The 21,191-nt window shown below is 38.9% G+C and overlaps 1 protein-coding gene across 4 annotated transcripts in view; it reads left to right on the plus strand.

Moving 5' to 3' along the window:
• LOC130090503 (inactive dipeptidyl peptidase 10) overlaps positions 1-21,191 on the plus strand; it is a 55,357-nt gene that overhangs the window by 13,682 nt on the left and 20,484 nt on the right. The window contains exons 2-7 of one of the 4 annotated variants that reach the window (XM_056257899.1): positions 6,791-6,905; positions 8,481-8,576; positions 9,511-9,605; positions 10,964-11,035; positions 17,915-17,967; positions 18,516-18,597. In XM_056257899.1, the coding sequence (XP_056113874.1) occupies positions 6,791-6,905; positions 8,481-8,576; positions 9,511-9,605; positions 10,964-11,035; positions 17,915-17,967; positions 18,516-18,597 (513 nt within the window). Of the gene's footprint in view, positions 1-6,787; positions 6,906-8,480; positions 8,577-9,510; positions 9,606-10,963; positions 11,036-17,914; positions 18,083-18,515; positions 18,598-21,191 lie in introns of those variants that run through there. The other 3 variants (XM_056257898.1, XM_056257902.1, XM_056257901.1) reach the window with 3 other exon arrangements.

Below are 21,191 nucleotides of genomic sequence, written 5' to 3' on the forward strand. Positions count from 1 at the left end.
GGCACTTCATGACAGGACATCAGACATATGACACAAATAAATACAATACAATGCAATACACTATACACCCTTGGGTCTGACAAGACCAGCTGGACAATAGCTAACACATTAACAAAATAACAATTTAGGGGCTCATTTTATGGCTCATAATCAGTTTTGGCTCCATCTATTTAGTCAGCATCAGTCATCGCAATTAGACATGGTGTGGCTTCAGTTCAGTATAATGAATTTGTCAATATTAATTTCTTATGCATCTATTTACCAACCATAGCTGATATTACTGGATTGCAGATCATTTGTTTTAATCATTTGTCAGGGGTTTGAAAGACTGCCTTAAAGTTTGCTTAACAGCACTTTGGCTCAAAGTGATTTTGGTAGCACTTTATTTTACAGTCCTGTTCCCCGTGTACAAACTATATACTTATTATAGTAATTGCAATAACTGGGTAATAAGGTACTAACCCTGAACTTACCTTAACCCATGTAGTTATATTACCCAGTACTTTCTTAGGTAAGTACACCTAAGTGCAGTTAGTGCACATACTGTGGAATAAAATACAACCGTGATTTTTCATCATGGCCAAACACTGCAGTTCAGAAGTTCCCATGAGTCTCATTTATAAATTACTTGGTCCCCACAGATGCGTGCAGAATCCCAAGAGAGCTAAGTGAAAAATTGTGCTGTTGCTTCATTTAATGTTTTACAGAATGGCAACCATCAGTAAATTGAGCTACTCAGATATCAGTAAGGTGTATTGCTGTGACAAGTCCAAGTTTGCGTAGCACAGTACACGTAGAATTTTTTTATTTTTTTATAAAATAAAATAAATATAGTGATAGTATTAACAGGTCAGGTGTTGATGAAAAAGCTGCTCGGGTTGAGTTAGGCAGGTCATTCCACCAGCTGGGAACAGTCCCAAGTAAAGATCAGTGAAAGTGATTTTGACTTTGGGATGGTATCACATGGTGCCGTTCACTTGCAGAACGCAAGCTTCTGGAAACCACATAAGTCTGAAATAGTGAGTTTAGGTATGGGGGTGCAGAGCCAGTGGTCATTCTTTAGGCAAACATCAGTGCCTAGAATTTGATGCGAGGTGCTATTGGCAACCACTGCAAATTGATGAAGAGAGAGAGGTGTGACATGGGCTCTCTTCGGCTCGTTAAAGACCACTGTCACTGCTGCATTCTAGATCAGTTGCAGCGGTTTGACCATATATGCCCCCAAGAGAGCATTAGTCCAGTCTGGATTGAACAAGAGCTTGGACAAGGAGTTGTGTAGCACGCTCTAATAGGAAGGGCCTGATCTTCCTAATGTTTAATAAGGCAAATCTGCAGGACAGGGCCGTTCTAGCAATGCTGTCTGTGAAGTTTAGCTGATTGTCAATCACAATTCTGAGGTTCCTGGCTGTCCTAAAATGAATTATGTATGACGAACCTAGCTGAATGGAGAAGTTGTGAGGAAGTGTTGGGTTGGCCGAGATCAGAAGCAGTTCTGTCTTTTCAAGGATGAGTTGAAGGTGGTGGTCCTTCATACAGTCCGAAATGTTTGTCAGGCAGGCTGAGATGCGAGAAGCTACCGTCGGATCATCTGGTTGGAATGAGAGGTATAGTTGTGTGTCATCAGCATAGCAGTGATAGGAAAGCCATGTTTCTGAATGACAGATACTATGTCATGTAGATGGAGAAGAGAAGTGGTCCAAGCACTGAGCCCTGAGGCACTTCAGTTGCTAGATGTTGCAGCACCTCACTCCCCCAAGACACCGTGAGGGCTACCCCAGTGTTTCCTGTGTTGATTGTCTTGTCCAGTGATTGCTGTTTTGTTGATGCACTCATTTTTGTTATTCATTGCTCTGTGTTTCCAGTTTTGCTCCTGATGTTCTGTGTTTCTCTGATATTTTGAGTTAGTTTGTGTCTTTACATTCCCCTGGTAAGACTATTGCATTTCTTTTTGGATTTGTGTTTTGCTTGGATTATCTTCAGCCTTGTTGTGATGTATGTTTCTTTCAGTTTCTTTCTGCTTCTTCTGTTTGGATTTTTGGCATCTGCATACCTGCTTTTCATTGTTTTCTTAATAAAAACGGCTGAACTTAGATCCTCGCCTCTCCTCTTCCCTGTCACTGAATTTGTAACAGATCCATTTGTAATACCTAGCTATGGCCATTTTTTGAAAGCAACAAATGAATCGCAAGTGTTTTATTATAACAAAACAAGATTTTTTTTGGAGGGATTTTAAAAGCATGAAATTTGTTGCAATCAGGACACAATTTTCCCCATAATCAATTTCAATATTAAAACTGCGTACTTCCAGAGGACATGTTCCAGTGGACCTACTGCTATTGATTGAGACTGGGAATGATATAGCTTTCTCAAGGTATTATAATGGATACTAAAAGGTGTTTTCTTTAAATTGAGTATATAGTAAGTCAAATAAGCATTCATTTCATTTAAGCAATTTGGTGTACATCTCATTTGCTGTTATTAAATTATATTTTGCATAGCTATAGCAGCATTGTGTAGGTAGCCAGCCGCTTTGGTCTCTATATCAGCATCCCCCATTAACCCATATTGGCCCACAATGTAATCCCAAAGGATCACAGTTCACGGCTCGGCACAGGTTTTTGTATGTCTCTCAGAACACTCACATTAGCTCCCCGCTCTCATATTAATTATTTCCCGCTGGAGTTCCCCTCACTTCCCTTTGTATCGATCTCCTCTGCTTGCTCTGAGGTTAGGTAGATCTTTCCAAATGTGATGTACATTTATCAAACCTCTAAACATGTTTCTCTTCCTCCTATAGCACAGGAGCATCGTTAATGAGATTTTTCGCCCACGCGGAGCCTTGGTTTCTGCATTGCAGGAGTGGCACAATATTTGTGACTGACAGCTTTGTAGAGGAGCTGCTCTGTGAACTGAGCGCTTGAGTGGAATACAATGAGAAATCTGTCTACTTGGGACTCTGCCCGGCTGAAAATGTGTCACTTTGACAACCGTGCCAAGGTTTTTGCAGGCCAGCTGCTTTCACTTTTACTCCATGGCTCTATTTGTCACCTCTCTTTTCACAACGGCTATCAGAATCGTTAAATCTCTTGATCTGAGTTGCGTTTCCCATACACCAATGTAACTCGCTGATTAACTACCATATACGATGCATCGTTCATGAAAGTAACCAACTAGTCACGACTGTTTTGCGAAACTAAAGTGGTCACACCTCTGTCGATCGCACCACATTGTTTCAACAATATGACGTCGCTCACAGGTGGAGGAGTAATAACTTCTGTTAATCAATCTATTCGAGATCTCCGAGATGCTGCTGTAACGAACATGTCACCTAATGACTACTCCACTGTTTTTGTTTTCCATGCCATTTTGCATTATTTGATGTTTGATTCATCGTGGGTTCCCTCATACGTCATAATCCGGAGTTCCCTTTTGCATTTTAAGCACATGCACACTCTTCAAAAACGGTGCTGATTAAAATATATAGAATAAAATGTATATATTTAAATAGAATGAAAGATGTAGGGCCAGATTTACTAATATTTTCAACTAAGACAAACCATGTGTAAATTCATGTCAACACCATTGTTGAGTATTTTCTCCTTAAAACTGCAGTGAACCAAAGTCATGCCTTGTCCAAATACCCACACTTGCGGTCTTGTCCACTTAAGAGCGCGTGCACGCGACAGGAAGTGCGCAAGAAAATAGCCATGTCTTAAAAAAGGCAAAGTGCAGTGCCCTTAATGCACACTAAACTCACACTATCTCGAATAACGCTTCGGAGCGGTATTCAAGGCTAAGTCTATCTCATCATGCATTATGTTCAGGAGCTCATGTGCCCCGAAATGGCGAGATGTCGAGGAAAACATTCCACTTTAATTTAAATTAATTATACATATAATTTGGTAGTAAAAACAAAATGTTGCAAATTTTATTGGTGCAAAGATGAGTATGGTATTTGTAGGCCTATTTTGTACAACATTTGCAACTGTCTAATTAATCACTTTTTACATTTGTGTCTTCTGTTAGTTATAATATGCGGATTTGTTGCTCAAGAAACATTCTTATTATGATCAATGTTGAAAACAGTTGTGCTGCTTAATATTTTTGTGGAAACTGTGATGTTTTTTTCAGCATTTTTTTTTTTTTTTTTTTTTTTTTACAGAAATGCATCCTTGATTAATAAAATAATCAATTTCTTAAAAAAAAAATCTTACTAACCCTAAAGTTTTTATGGAAACCATTTAAAAATTATTTATAAAATGATTATTTCAGTGCAGCAGACAGTATCATTTATTCTGATCTGATAGTATTGTGTCTCATGATAATGAAGTTCAGGGGGCTTGAACTGATTCTGAATGAGCTTGATGTAAGGAAATTACCTTTTGAAGTGCAAGTGTTATATATCTGTAGAATCTGAAAAGAGAGCCAATTGTGTTATGATTCTGTTTTATTCTCCCTGTTGCTGAGTGCAGATAGATTTATCAGACACTATCAGCAGCTGTTTTAATTGTGTGAAGCTTCAGTAAGATCTATTAATAATGAGCCGCTGGCTAGAATCCATGCTGGCAACCTCTGAAGCTTTTGAAGTTATCTTTTTGTTTAACAACAATGAACAGTATCCAAGAACTCTGAGGCTCTAATTAAATTTAGGCCACAGAAATATAACCGCTAATTTCCATGTGTGTATGTTTGGAAATATTTACGATTGTCTGCACTTTCTTATTAAAGTTGGCGGAAGCTGTATTTTTGTCTCCATCAGAATTGCAAATAAAATAGTTTCCAGACATACATGCTGCTTAGTGCATACTGCACAGTGTACACTAAATACCGTCTACTAATAAAAAAAAATAAAAAACAGATATGCATTGACTGACTTTGGAATATCTACTTTAATACTCCACACCGTATATGCAAATACTGAACGCTAACATGGACATTAAAGACGGCAGCCACTAGGGCCAGTCGCTAGTGAGCCTCTTGAGGTCAGGGGAGTGAGGTTTACTCGCACAGCTCTTAGAGCTGTCCCCCATTACATAGTATTATACAAAAAATGTCCCCCTTCAGGTTGTGGTACACGTGTCTTTTAGTTGTGAAGTCTTTACTGATTTTTATAAAGTAAACGTAAGAATGACTTTTATATTGTTAGTAATATTTCAAGATGAACACTCACTGGACTGAATTTGGATTTGATTATCCATCATTTTAAAATGTCAGTATCAGGCTTTTGAGGAACGTTTATTTGTAAATATCTCAATCATCATTGTATTGAATTTTTTTATGTTTTGCCCCCACAATTAAAGCTTTGATCATAAAACTAACACATGACACAAATAGCATATTAAGACAAACTATTGAAAATTGAAAACTGCTATTTATATGCATTTTATGTTAGTAGTCTGCTTGCATTATCAGAATTTCATACATTTTGGCCTTATACATAACACCATCTGCACCAAATTGCCTATGTGTGCATATAACAAAATAATGTTTTTTCCACCTTAAGTATGAGCTCCATATTCTCACTACAGCATACTGTTATGAACCATAAAAGCCTAATGTATCAAATATGATTCTCAACAAAAACAGATTTTGTCTAAAGGTTCAATAAACTCATCAATAATAATAAAAAAAAAAAATCCAGACTATGATTTAATGTCTTTAATATATATTATTTAATATTATTAGTTATCATCTTGGAAAATAAATATTTATTTTGCAGTTTTAATCCAATTTGATCAATTTTATTGTCAGGACTTGACAACATCAACAACAAAAACCTTCACATCAGCTTACTGAGATGGTGCAAACAGCACTACCAGGCAGTCAGAAAGTGTTTAGGTGAGTTATAGCAGGCAGTCGGCTCTTGTGCTGCTCTTTTTGTCCTGAGACAGCTGAGGTTAGAGTCTGCCAGGATGCCAGCTGGTGAAGATATGAGTTTACCCCCCTCTCTACTAACACAATCTCTCATTCACCTCTACCCCCGAGGGAAGGTGAGAAGAGGTGACTTCACTTCTCCCTCTGAAACCACAAACATAAGACACAGAGACAATGAAGACTAAGTTTTATGGACAGTCAATGAGTAAACACTTACTCTGCGGTCCTCCCCTCTTTGCCACCAGCAGTGATTTTCCACTAGCCTTGAAGTGGCTGTTTATTGTTCCTGATCATGACTGATGGTCCCGTAATCGTCCCAACCTGCCCGTCAGATACACCTCTAAAGCTTTTTGCTTCAGCCTTGGCTGTCACAGAGGCATTCTGGGAGCTGAAAATACATCTAATATACTGTTTCTTAACAGAACTCTGGCTCGTCTCATCCGCATTGCTTTGTTGCTGTAGATTCAGCTTCGAAAAACAGTCGAGAACGCATCTCTGCAAGCTTCCAAACCCCGAAATGCTGAAATCGCACCCCTCATAGTGTAAAATGACACCCCCACACACACTTTATGATACATAAGCCCCATTAAAAAAGTGAAATGAGGCACCATTCGGTGGAAATTAAGACACAACAGAAATCTGAGACTCAATTAGCTTCTCATTTTTCACTCGAGGAATTCTTTCCTAGCCGGCTTTATGAAGGATTGTTCTAAATGACACAGATTTCTGTCAGAGAGAAGTCCTTTCGTTCTCCCCCCGAGGGTTGCTGCACTGATACACACGTCTCACATGAAATCCCTGCTCTGAGGCAGTGCAAATGAGGCAGCACTAATACATTCTCCCTCAGCGGTGGGGAGACTATGTGTATGAGGGGAGGAAAGTTAATGCAGTTACTTTTATTTTGTTTTTGGAGCAGGACCATGGCAGCTCGGGAGGACCTCCTCGAAATTGGAAGGGAATTGGTATCGCCATGGTGGTCATCCTGGGGGTCATGTCTCTGGTCACCCTCTCAATTTTTCTCCTCACCCCCGGTAAGTTGGAGACCAAAGGAGTAAATGAATATAAATTGAATGAGCTGGTGAACCAAGGATAAAGAAGAGAGATGTGAGATCAGCTAAGGGAAGAAAGAGAGATGGGAAACACAACAGAAGATTATAGAGGGTTTTTGTGAGCGAGCTCATATATAAGACATCCATTCACAAATAAAAATACGAAAAGACAAGCGGAAACAAAGCAAGCAACACTCAGAATAGATTTTTGCTGCATCCTCAGGTTAGCTCTTAAAATGTGGTTGTGCAACAGAAGTATTTTTGTTTGGGTGCAAAATAACATACATTTCTATAATAGAACTTTGCTTAATCCGTGTGCATTGCCACTACAGCACCTACAAGATTTTTCTTTGTTTGCATTCATTGAGCTTTTTATTTTACCAGCATGCTTTGCGGAAGACGGGATAGGGAGAATAAATGTTGAAATTAAGTGTAATTATTTTATTTGTTTTTGAGGAAGATGAGAAAAGGGAGAGTTATGTTCAATGATCTGCTATGGGTTATAGAAGAGTTTCAGTTATATTGTCAGCTGGGTCCAAATGGCCAAATCCAAGTTTTACCCACTTTTGGTGCTTGGCGCGTTCATTTTGGAAGCGACACACAACATGTTCTTCTAAATCACAGCATAACTGAATATTAAACAATATGCTTTTTTAAAAAGTCATATTCGGTAAATAAAACCAATTGGATGGTAACTTAATTTTGAACTAAAACAATATGGCCTGGTTTCACAGACAGGGCTTAGATTAGGCTTCGGTTCAATTAGGAGATTTAAGAAGCTTTTATAAACATGCCTTAGAAAAAAACATTACATAACTGGTGTGCATCTTGAGACAAAACAATTGCACTGACACATTTTAAGAAATATAAGTGCAAGTTGCTTTCAGTTAGAACTGCTCAAACATGCATTTTAGTCTAGGACTAGGCTTAAGCCTTGCCTGTGAAACCGGGGGTTTATGGTTTACATGCAATATTTTTTTGTGAAAATTTTTTATTAAGAAAAAAAAAATACTGAGTGCACATTTTTCAATGTGTGGAACCACATTCCGGCATTTAATTGTTTATTTATTTTTAACATTTTTTTTTCTTACAGCCTACTGCATTTGCATAAGTAGGTTCCATGCTGGTGGAATGATCTCCCCACCCTCATCCGGAATGCAGAATTCCTGACAACATTCAAAAGACAACTGAAAACTCATCTCTTCCGGGAGCACTTAACATAAAAAAAATAATAAAAAAAAATAAAAAAAAGAAGAAAAAAAAAATCCTTTCCTCTAAATCCTCGCTTGCCTGGCTTATGCTACTCCGAGCTATGTCTGAACTTTGTATTTTGAGCACTTCTTGCATTGCTTTTGCCTCTTCACGATGACTCGCTTGGTTTAGTCCTCAGTTGTAAGTCGCTTTGGATAAAAGCGTCTGCTAAATGACTAAATGTAAATGTAAATGTAGCATCAAAATGTGATTTTATTAGACATTCCTGTAGATTTTTCTAATAGACATGATTTGTCCTCAGGAGTTGTGGTTGTTCTTAACTGACTGCCTGATCTTGTATTTCAGACGAGTCTCACCTCCTGCTGCTGTCTCGTCTCACTCTGGAGAACCTAGAGAGCGAGGATTTCAGAGTCCACGACCCATGTGTGACGTGGCTAAATGGTAAAAACGTCATTATATTTCACAAACAGTGTTTAGGGAATGTTTTAGGTTCATTTATTTGATCTATGTGGACATTTAGAGCTCCTGGAGTGCAACAATTCATTGTCTTGAAATGTAATGGGAGACTGGATGTGTTTTTCTGCTAATAGTTAAAATGTTCGATTTACTTTTCAATAAAAGTGGCATTCATCAGGCTGCATTTCTATTCACTCTTCATTATATAGCATGCACAATTAATATGAGAGCATCCCAAATCATAATACATTGAAAATAGTATTATAAAGGTGTCTGTAGGGCTAATATTGGCCCAGACACATTGAAACTTTCACATTTTTGTAGTAACATAAGGAATGTGAGTTGCAGAAGTTAACTCTATATGAATCTAAAAGTTCAACTTGACGTGTGTAATATTTGGATTTTACAATACTCCTACCCCATTTTGATATGCTGTTTGACTTATTATAAGAAAGTTACTTATAGGTTGAGTTCCTCAAAAAAAACTGGGATTCTCAAAAGTATGTACACTACAGTTCAAACAGTCTTAATAAGATTAATACGATTTTTATTGTTTATTCTGTGACGGCAAAGCTGAATTTTCAGCATCATTACTCCAGTCTTCAGTGTCACATGATCCTTCAGAAATCATTCCTCAATCATCAATGCTGATCTGGTGGTCAAGAAACATTTCTAATAATTATCAAAATTGTATATACTGACTGTATACATATACTGTCTGTATATATATATATATATATATATTTATTATATTATATGTCATTATTCTCACTTTTAGTCATTTCAGTGCATCCTTTCTGGATAAAAATATGAATGGTATGATAGTAAACTTTCCCATCACCAGAGAAGCACATGTTCTTATTAGGGTGCAGGCCAGTCTTGAGCTCAGCTATTGAATGTTAATTTTCATGTTTTACAGAGAACGAGGTGTCATTTTGCACCCAGGAGGGTCATGTTTTAATCCACAATCTCAGCACAAATCTAACCACCACGCTATTGGACAATAGCACCCTGGTGAGTGTATAGTTACACACGCATGCATTCACATAGAAGAGAGCAGCATAGCACATAAAGGCCATGCAAAGACACATACTCACACAGCCCTGTCCTCGTCCCAAACCACCAGCGTAAAGCAGCTCTCTGGAGAACTACAACCCCCTTGAGGCATGTGAGCAGGACAAGACGTACAACTCCATTAGCTCCATTCTTATGGAACCTGACAAATGGGTCACTTCATAGCGAGAGTGTATAGGCTGGTAGCTGAATGTCTTTGAAGAAAGAATCAGAATGCCAAAAAATGAGCAAAGAGAGAGAGCAAATAGTGTTTCGGCTTCCAAAGCTCTAATAGTTAATGCTTTGTCTTTTATTCCCCCTTTCTGCACTTCTCCTCAGTTGATCTCGCAGCATGTGTCATCAAAGAGACTGTTTCAGCAGGGCCACCCTTTGAACGCTGCAGCTGGGTTACACTGAGAATCATATATGGGTCATTGCCTTAGACGCTCAATGGAATGTTGTTGAGATGGCAGATACTTCTCCTCTAAAGCCTCTACCCACACTGTCAACGCCGTTACACACGTCACATTGGCTTTATGCCCCAACAACATTTCTTAGCCACGATACACTTTCTGCATTCATGGTTTGCAGATTATGAGTGGTTTAAAGTGACGAATTCAAGTTTTCTCCGTGCCATTTTGTTGGTTTCCACCATAGACTGTAAAAAAAGATGAAGGACGTGTCAAAGTCAAAATATCCCAGAAACGGTCATTACAGATTACGTCATTTGGAGCCTGAGTCTGCGCAGTAGTGATCCTGAGGTGGAGCCGCCCATACTCCCACTCCTGCCTCAAAAAAACATACTAAAACCAAACTTATTAGAAAAAGTCATTAAAAATTTGCTTAGTTTTCACCAAAGCTCGCTCTCTTTTGCTGTAACATTAAACTGTTACCGCTGCCTCACAAGTCTGTCCGAAATCAGTTTCGTGAGGTACCTTGGTGCGCAAATGCTGCCTACAAAGTCATTGCCTGATAAGTTAGCGAGGCAACAAGTCAAAGTCAACAAGCAGGCATTGCGACAAAATAAACATTAAAATACATAAAAATAACATAAAAATACATAAAAATACATAAAAATAACATAAATATACATAAAAATAACATAAAAACATAAACATAAAAGATAAAAAAATATAAGCCTCAGATAATGTTTTTTTAATACTTTTTTTAAATATAATAAACGTTTTTAAAAATAAACAAAAATTGTGTTTGTGGTAAAAGACTTGCATGCTATAGATGTGTATGTTACAGCTTAATTTGTTTTTAATCCAAAATATTGTTTTAAGGTCATTAAAGTTATTTCTGGGTTTCCGTTTTAGGACCTGAAGTCCATGAAGTTCCAGGTTTCAGCTGATAAGAGGTTCATCCTGATGGCTTATAATATCCACCATGTGAGTAATATGAGCAGAAAAACACCAAGAAGCAGTGGTCCCATTTCCACATTACCTGTGTGTAAGAGAAAAGGATTTTTTTATTGCTTCCACAGATTATCTTGTTTTTGTGCCATTACAACACACAAGGTTTTATATCATAGTTGAGGCCTCTCTGTGTCTATTGTTTTTAATAAATGTGCTGTACAAGCAATTTTAACCATCCAGCCAACTTAGCCACTGAATTAGACAGCTGTTGTCTTGCTGTTTATCCCACACAAAATCATATCCCAGTTGGACCACAAAGCAATTCTATTGGCAAAATCGCTTTATGATGTATGTGATGTTGCCTATTGGATGTAAATATGACAAATAATGTCCTTCAAATGTCACATATAATACCAGAAGCTATCTTTTTTTATTGAGATTACATAAACTGCTATGAAACAATAATTATATTGTGATTACTTTGAAGAAGATATCTCAATAATCTTTTGTGTTTTTAAAAAGCATTACAAACAGACTAACCCTAGCCCTAAAATAAAAAGCTTGGATTTATAAGCCATGCATGTATTGATGGTACAAGCATTTTTGTGCACTGTCAGTGTTAGGTAATTAAGTTAACTTCATCTTTTATCTATTGAGGAAACTCTTTTAGCCCACTTACTTCGTCCATAATTTCTGCAGCATGTTCAACAATGAACACTGCTACGATCAACAGCAAACGTGGACGGAATAGAATATTCAAACACAGAGGAGCTCGGGTGTAAAGAAAGAAAGAAGAAGGGATTCTGACAGGCAGAGGGAGAGATGGAAACAGAGGAGAGGAGCTGTTTGGCACTGAATTGTAATGAGCATCACACTGGGGCAAGCCTTTGTGATTGCAGCAGGTTTTAGAAACAGGCTGAGAATAAACAACTTGTAGGCTATTTGTCTGAGCAACCACAGCAATCTGTAGTTCTTATCCCCCTGCCGAACCTCCACTTCAGAAAATAATCATTTCTGCAGTAGCGTTCTCTCTTCTCAAAAGAGAACGACTAAGCGGGGTATAGACATGAGTAATAGAGAAGAAGAAAAATGGGAAAAAACAGGCAATGAGTGAAAACACGGACAGTACTTACTCTCTCGTGAGTTGCACTCATTCTCTCTCTCTCTCTCTCTCTCTCTCTCTCTCTCTCTCTCTCTCTCTCTCTCTCTCTCTCTCTCTCTCTCTCTCTCTCTCTCTCTCTCTCTCTCTCTCTCTCTCTCTCTCTCTCTCTCTCTCTCAACGTCTCTTGTGAATATTGTTTTTTGTTGCTCATTTAAATGTGTTCTGTATCGTGCATTTGTCTCAAATATGTGACAAGTGGTGGATGTGGTCAATCATGTCCACATCGCATTTCACCCCAAAATAAGAAATTATTTCTGCATAAATAAAATATTAAGTAGCCTATTTTAGCACTATTATTATGGTTTGCATTGAGATTATATTTAATGACTGTATGTACGTATGTTATGTTATGTTATGTTATGTATGTGTGTTGCTGCCAGTGTAAAGACAGTCTGTACATTTGCAAGCACTTCATTTGGACTAAAACTAAAATTATCATGAGAAAATTGTCTCAATGCAAAAAAATCTTAAAGTATTTTGTTACATTTCTTTCTTTTCTCTGATATTGGACACATTCCTGTCTCACAGGATAAATAAAGCCAATCTGTGTGGTCACATCTGCAGGGAAACAAGGGATTTCTCTGTTAGTTCTCCACCTCCTCTAGTCACAATTGCTATCTCTCTTCCTTGATCTCTCTCTCCCCCCCTTTTCCCTCTATCTCTAGAGATTATGTGCTGACTGAGGCAGTTTACGGCTCAAGCAACTAAACTGAGGGAGGGAGGGGGGGGGGGGGGATTCGGTGACTGAAGAAGAAGAGGATAAAAACGATGTGATCTGCAGTCGCCCTTAGATCACGCTGTCCAATCGAAATCAATCATAGAGACGGAATGAATTGGATGTGTGAATGTGTGCAGAGAGATTGGAAACTGGGAGATAAGGGAAAGAGAGAGATACGAAAATATAAAAGGGGACACCAGAATAGTGAGGTGAAATTGCAAGGGAAGGAAGAAAATGGAAAAGGGAAAAAGCAGAAGGGAAGGAAGGCGAGTGCCACAAAGAAAATGAGGGTGCAAGCGAAATGTATATTGAGAGAGTGAAATTGAAACTGAGAAAGACAGCATGAGGGATGAGCCGAATCAAAAGACACAGACACAGAGTTAAAGAGAATGCTGAGGGTGGTAAAAGGATGTCAAATGTAAAGGGATAATTCATCCAAAAATCAAGATATCTGTCATTTACTCACCTTCATGTCATTCCAAATCCAAACCTGTTTAACTTTTTCTTCTGTAGAACACAAAAGAAGGCTTTTGAACTCCTAAAATGACACAAAAGCATCACAGAAGTAGTTCATATGTCTCATACACAAGTCACAGAAAGTCATAGCTTTGTGTGTGGAACAGACCAAAATGTATGTCATTATTCACTAAACAAATTGATACACATCCTTAGCACTTTCATAAAAGGAAAAACCAGATATTTGCTACATCTTTAACAAACTCTTGAGTCAGATCTTTTCAATGCATTAGTTGATGGTTCACAAAACTGTTTTCCAAAAGCATTGTAAGCTTGTAGATAGTAATAGAAACTATTGGCTCCGATAGACTCTAAGATCTACTTGGGTTTGTGATGCTTTTGGGAAATTCAGCCCTGAATGATTCGTTCAATCAATCAGACTGATTTGATTCTCAAGTTAATCTGTACTCACTGATTCAGTGATCCAGTCACAGTAGTTAACAGCTCACTGGAGGGGGAAATTATCAGTAAATAACATCATACATTTTGGTTTGTTTCTCACACAAAGCTTGGACTTCAAAAAACTTCTCTTAAGTTGTACATGATTTGCTTCTTTTTTTTGCCTAGTGATATATTAAAAGTTGAATACTTTATCTGTGTACAAACAGTATACTCACCTGAATCAATATACTCTCTATAACAAATCTCAGTTGCACGGTTGTTTATATGTGATTGTGGACTATCCCTTTTAAGGCACAGTGCTAGGAAGTCAGAGTTAGTGGAAAAAAGCTCAAATGTCTACAGGGATTCAGAAATAAAGAGGCACGTATTATGAGAACCAGAGCAACCTCAGACTTAAAGCCCTGAGGAGGACATGTTGTGATGAACATGAATTCAAAGATTTTACAGTGCGAATCAACACTACAGAGAGAAGAGAACATAATGAAAAAAGGCAGGCGGGAAGGCAAACTAGGGCAGATCTTGCACTTTTGGCACTGAGAATTGTGTGGGCTTCAGTACCGCATTCAGTATTATTGAGCAAATTTGTGCAATTACTATGCCAATGACACAACCATACAAATTCCCACATTAGCAATATTTCTTCCACTGTTTGCCGTGTGGATATACATCTTGCGATTCCTTGCAAAAAGAGAATTTATGACTCAGCGGGAATCCACAAACTCTTTTCCTATAATCAAAGCACACACACACACAGCTTACACTCAGAGAAAATGTGCTCAAACTTACACTAGACACTTTGAGATTGTACTCATGCACAGAAACACTTGTGTCTGTCTTTTTAATATTGAGATACAGCACTGTTCAAAAGTTTGGGGGCAGCAAGATTTTTTTTTTTTAATGTTTCAGAAATAAGTCTCTTCTACTTACCAATAAGGCTGATTTTATTTGATCAAAAATGTAAAACATCAATATTGGGAAATATTATTACAATTTAAAATAACTGTTGTTTATGTTATATAATATATTTTTTCATTTATTCCTGTGATGCAAAGCTGAATTTTCAGCATCATTACTCCAGTCTTCAGTGTCACATGATCCTTCAGAAATCATTTAAATATGCTGATTTGCTGCTCAAGAAACATTTCTTCTTATTATCAATGTTGCAAACAGTTGTGCTGCTTAATATTTTTGTGGAAACAGTGATACATTTTTATTCAGGATTCGTTGATGAATATAAGTTAAACAGTAAAGCATTTATTTGAAATATAACTTTTTTAAAATAATATCTTAAATGTCTTAACTGCCATATTTGATCAATTGAATGTGTCCTTGCTAAATAAACACCTTAATGTCTTTCAAAAGAAATATTTATCTTACTGACCTCAAACATTAATTTTTTAATGAAATAATTGTTTAACATCACTTCTATCCAGTGCCAGACAGTGCAACAGTCGGCTGATCTGTTTTTAGCTTGCGGTGCAGGGCATGACTTTTAATCCTATTAGGCTTTTGGGAAACGAGTGCAGTTTGAAGCTTGTCGCCAGACTGCGTTCTGTACTGATGCTGCCAGCAATCGATACATCTAATTTTACACGAATCATTACAGACCTAACTGATCAATATACTTATCTTCATATAGCCAAATGCATTGCAATAAACCGTCCTGCTGTCCTGACAAAAGCCCAAAGGAAACATCTATTGATTTAGGTCATCTTTGACATGCTAATCCAATGCAGTGAGTTTCAAGCTGTGAATTTGTTACGCAAGTGGATCCTTTTTTTTTTTTTTGGAGGGATATTGACCTCAATGATCACATTGATAGAGATGGGGCGTGTGCCGCTATCATTCTGTCATATGACCCCATACATGTGATGTACCGTTCTCATAAGAGTCAAACCAATTTGGGGGCCTGTATCCCTTCCGGACACTGATTGTGAAATAAAATAAATTGTTTTCTAAAGAATTGCTTCTTTTGCTCATGATGCTCCTCAATTGAATCCGCTGAATGAAGCTTGAAATTGAAATGAATTTAAATGATTCATAAACCACCCATAGTTGTGCTGTCATGCAGTGAGAGAATGAAAGATATTATGAGCTGTAAGAACTGCACAAGAAGCGTGTGCACAAGCATGTGCTATGCTCAGAATGGGATACTAGCATACTGTATACACTCACCGGCCACTTTATTAGGTACACCTGTCCAACTGCTCGTTAACACTTAATTTCTAAGCAGCCAATCACATGGCGGCAACTCAGTGCATTTAGGCATGTAGACATGGTCAAGACAATCTCCTGCAGTTCAAACCGAGCATCAGTATGGGGAAGAAAGGTGATTTGAGTGACTTTGAACGTGGCATGATTGTTGGTGCCAGAAGGGCTGGTCTGAGTATTTCAGAAACTGCTAATCTACTGGGATTTTCACGCACAACCATCTCTAGGGTTTACAGAGAATGGTCCGAAAAAGAAAAAACATCCAGTGAGCGGCAGTTCTGTGGGCGGAAATGCCTTGTTGATGCCAGAGGTCAGAGGAGAATGGCCAGACTGGTTCGAGCTGATAGAAGGGCAACAGTGACTGAAATAACCACTCGTTACAACCGAGGTATGCAGCAAAGCATTTGTGAAGCCACAACACGCACAACCTTGAGGCGGATGGGCTACAACAGCAGAAGACTCCACCGGGTACCACTCATCTCCACTACAAATAGGAAAAAGAGGCTACAATTTGCAAGAGCTCACCAAAATTGAACAGTTGAAGACTGGAAAAATGTTGCCTGGTCTGATGAGTCTCGATTTCTGTTGAGACATTCAGATGTTAGAGTCAGAATTTGGCGTAAACAGAATGAGAACATGGAACCATCATGCCTTGTTACCACTGTGCAGGCTGGTGGTGGTGGTGTAATGGTGTGGGGGATGTTTTCCTGGCACACTTTAGGCCCCTTAGTGCCAATTGGGCATCGTTTAAATGCCACGGCCTACCTGAGCATTGTTTCTGACCATGTCCATCCCTTTATGGCCACCATGTACCCATCCTCTGATGGCTACTTCCACCATGTCACAAAGCTCTAATCATTTCAAATTGGTTTCTTGAACATGACAATGAGTTCACTGTACTAAAATGGCCTCCACAGTCACCAGATCTCAACCCAATAGAGCATCTTTGGGATGTGGTGGAACGGGAGATTCGCATCATGGATGTGCAGCCGACAAATCTGCGGCAACTGTGTGATGCCATCATGTCAATATGGACCAAACTCCCTGAGGAATGCTTCCAGCACCTTGTTGAATCTATGCCACGAAGAATTGAGGCAGTTCTGAAGGCAAAAGGGGGTCCAACCCGTTACTAGCATGGGGTACCTAATAAAGTGGCCGGTGAGTGTATATAGGCTATATAAATAATGTATCTATTGTACTATCTATCTTTCGAAAGTTTGAGGTCAATAAGATTTTTTTGTAAGAAATGAATACTTCTATCTAAGCAATAAGGTACGAGAGGCTGTGCTGTATTGTGAATATAGTCAATCCCTTCAGGCCATACCTTTATCGTAAATAAAACATAGCTATTGACCAATCAGCATCAAGGACCAGAACTACCCATTTTATAATCCGCAAGGACGATCAAATGTGACCAGTGTTCATGTTTGACCAATTCATCAAAGGAATACATTACATTTTAAAATATAGTCAAATTACAGTTTTTTGAAATTGCAATAATATTTTACAATATTACTGTTTTTACTGTTTTCCACCCTATAAAAGAAATGCAGCCATGGTGAGCATAAAAGACTTAAAAAGCATTAAAGTCTTACTGCCCACAAACTTAAAAAAGTTTAAAGTTTAAAAATTTAAATATTGCGATTAATATTACTTTTGGTTTACTCATCACACTGGAAATTGACAATCTAGTTGAGTGCATTGCATATTTTTTGTTTTATAGTTCTTATACTGCACATTTTGGCAGCATAAGGTCATATAATCCTGAAAATTCATGCATACCGAAAATTATAATACAGTCACATACACATAAACACTGCAGAAATAGTGTGGTAGTATGCTATTCCGTACATAGTTTGTGTGTACAATTTAGGGATCCACCATGTCCTCTGCCCCTTTCCAGGTATTCTCACAGTCCTTCACAGCATCCTTTGCAATCTACACAGTGGCCAGCGGGTAGGTAGAGACAGAGGTTCCTCACTGCATGGCCTGTACTGGGCATGTGCACAACCAAAAACCAGTCCACAGGTCCCTCTGCGTTTGGCATTGATTACATAAAAGTATGGAAAAGGTACTATTTGTTCTGATGTTGACAGGTCTCTGCTGGATGAATTGTTTTTTTCACTAACCTGCAATTTACTGAATGCCCTGACAGGGATTTGCTATGTTCTGTTTGTTGATAAAAGCCTGAGATTCTTGCTTGTGGTTGTGAAAGAGCAGTGAAACTTAAAAGAATGTCTTGAAGCCCATTTGCTTGTTTTGGCAGAATTCACCGATCATTTAGCCTTAGCTGTGGTTTCATTGCATGTCCAGACCCCTGCCTCTCTGTATACTTCACTTTCATTTCGTATTAACTCTGCATCTGCATCGTGCTGTTTTTACGAGCCCTTTCAAGCACTCTAAAAATGACCCAGAACCGGATTAATTTTTGCTATGTAGTGCTTCAAATGTCTGTGATGTAATAGTTCAATCTATGTGTGTGTGTTTTTGTCTGCATATTTTAGGGAGATTATGGACCTCACCCCATCAGAGGAGGATACGTCAGTACTTCAGTATGCAGCGTGGGGACCTCAAGGGAACCAGTTGGTGAGGATCTTTGTTTCTATTGTACTATAGCGAGCTTCTTTAAAGGGATAGTTCACCCTTTTCACCCAAAATTAAATTTAAGTCATGAATTACTCACCCTGGTGTTATTATTATTTTTTTTTTTTTAAATTTCTCACTTGCGCTTGTCCATATAATGGCAGTGAATAGTGACCAGCATAAAGCTTTTTTAAAAATGTGCAAAAGTATCACAGAATGATCCAATGTCTTCTGGGGGTATACGATATGAAATGTAATGTATTTTTTTAAGGAAACAACGTTCTCATTCGTGCAATTCTGTTAGCACACCGACTCGCCCAGAAAAAGCACACAAGTTGTGAGAAATCAAGATTAACAAAAATGTGACACGAAATACAATCCATGTACCTACTTCTCTGAGGTGAACATATCCATTGCGTTCGCCGTAACAAGAAGTTATTGTGTTGACTTGTCCACTGTCATTCTGACTGTCATCAGACAAACGGAGTTACGGTCACTACGTTTGTCACATGACCGTAAAACATTAATACCAATTAATGTTAGGCTCAGGCTGATAGGTCTTTAACTCAGTTGTAAGCGATCACATCAACATCTACATAGCGCAGCTGATTGGTTGCTGTTGCATCAGCGGCCAATGAGCTGCGACTCAACATTCAAATACCGGTAGTGTTGCTGTTAGCAGTCTGCAGCGTGCTTTCAGAAACCCTCCACCTTCCCCAGCTCCACCTGTATAGATCTGCTATGGGGGTTAATTCATGTAGCAGATCTATTCCACCTGTCATGATTCCTGTCTTGTGTGGACTTTTGTTATTTACTGTTCTCTGCCATGTTTTGTAGTCCTTTGTAGTTTTTCTTGTTTATTAGTCTCTCCAGGTGTTTCTAATAGGCTCTATGCACGAACGCTGCTGATGTATTTCCGGTAGAATCTCAGCCAGTGTCTTTACCTCCGCATAGCGTGTTCTATAGCGAAGTGTACTAGAGGCCAAACTTTAATAAAATTCATTTTCTCAGAAATGAGACAACGATTTTAGAAACTGATTCGCTAGTCGGATTTCGCATGTTATGAGAGATTACTCACCCTCAAATGAGGGTGTAGCTGTAGCTCGAAATATATAATTTAAAGGTGCTCTATGTAACTTTTCTACTAAAATGAATCCTTTTTGTATTGCCTGTGTGTGAAGGGGTTGTAATCACACATTAAAATGATCCACTTGTCGAGTTTTGCTATTACCTCTGAAGGCCAGTATTCCTATTTCTATGTGAAGTCTCCGGGTCAGATTTACCGCGAAATCCAACGGATGTGACGTGCATGCGCGCTCCCGAGCCTCTCTCCTTATATACAGTCTATTGTAGACGGTCAGGGAGTTACGTCCGGTTAAAGGCGCACGTTTTTCGGCTTATATCTCAGTCAATCTTTGATCAATATTCCCAAGACTCTAATCGTTCGTAGTGCTGGACGGGGCCTTTCGAACGAGCCCACCCCCGAGGTCCAACTCGCCCGGCTCCCCGAGTTATAGCCGTTCGAAATCGGGGGTCCCAGCGAACGGCGATCCGGTAGGGGGCATCCCCGAGGCCCGCCACTCTAGCGTTCGGGCAAGGGTTCCCCTGGGACCTCCTCCCCCGAATTTAAGCTCTCTGGGTCTTTGCGTTCCAGAGATACGAGCGATTTTCTTCTGAGATCGTGACGTCACCAGCATCCGCAATTTTGCAGCGCGCCCGATGGTTTTCTGCTAATATCTCCGCGAAAACACCACCAAAAACTATGGAACTTAAATGGTTCTTTTCAGCTCGACTAGATGGTCCCAACGAGCTCGGTGCTCGCCGAATCCGTCAAGTATTCGCCGAGATATTTGCGTAATAGACGGTATTGTCTATGAGTTCGAGCACGAGCGCTCTTGTAAAATTTGGTTGCAATCTGAAACATCACCACTAGAGGCCGCTAAAAGTTACGTAGAGCACCTTTAATGCCCTTCTCTTTCTTACTCTTATGTGTGACAGCTAACTGCCTCACAATATTGTTAACATCATTCACGTTAACCGCTGGAAGTTCTTGTAAACAGTGAGTGTAATTTGCCATTATCTCCACCTAATGTAAAAACGGCTTCCGACGCATCACCGGATGTAACTGGGCGGGCTGAGACAAAACACGGAAGCGATCGTGCATAGAGCCTATTAGCCCTGCCTCCTTGTTATCTTGTTTAGCTTGTTTGCCTGTGTATTTAAACCTCTGTGCTTCAGTTGTTGTTTGTCGGTCGTTGTTTGCTTGTAGCTTGTAGCTTGTAGCTGTTTCCTATGTTCCTGACCTGAGTTCCGTGTTCTGTTGTTTGCCTTGGATTACCTGTTTGTTTTATTAAAGTAGTGCTTGCATGTGGATTCTCTCTCCGCTTCGTCCTTGCCTCATCGTTACACCACCAAGACCAAATACATTAACATTGCCATATGCATTACCTTGACAAACTCTATTACCATGCCAGTCTCTCAGAGAGTTGTCATGATAGAACTCCTTTAATTCAGAGAGTTAAAGCTGCTGTAGGTAACTTTTGTAAAAAATATTTTTTACATATTTGTTAAAACTGTCAATATGTCCTGACAGTAGA

The sequence above is a fragment of the Rhinichthys klamathensis genome, unplaced genomic scaffold (genome assembly GCF_029890125.1).
Source record: "Rhinichthys klamathensis goyatoka isolate OS25496 unplaced genomic scaffold, OSU_Roscu_1.1 h1tg000147l_1, whole genome shotgun sequence".
NCBI lineage: Eukaryota > Metazoa > Chordata > Actinopteri > Cypriniformes > Leuciscidae > Rhinichthys > Rhinichthys klamathensis.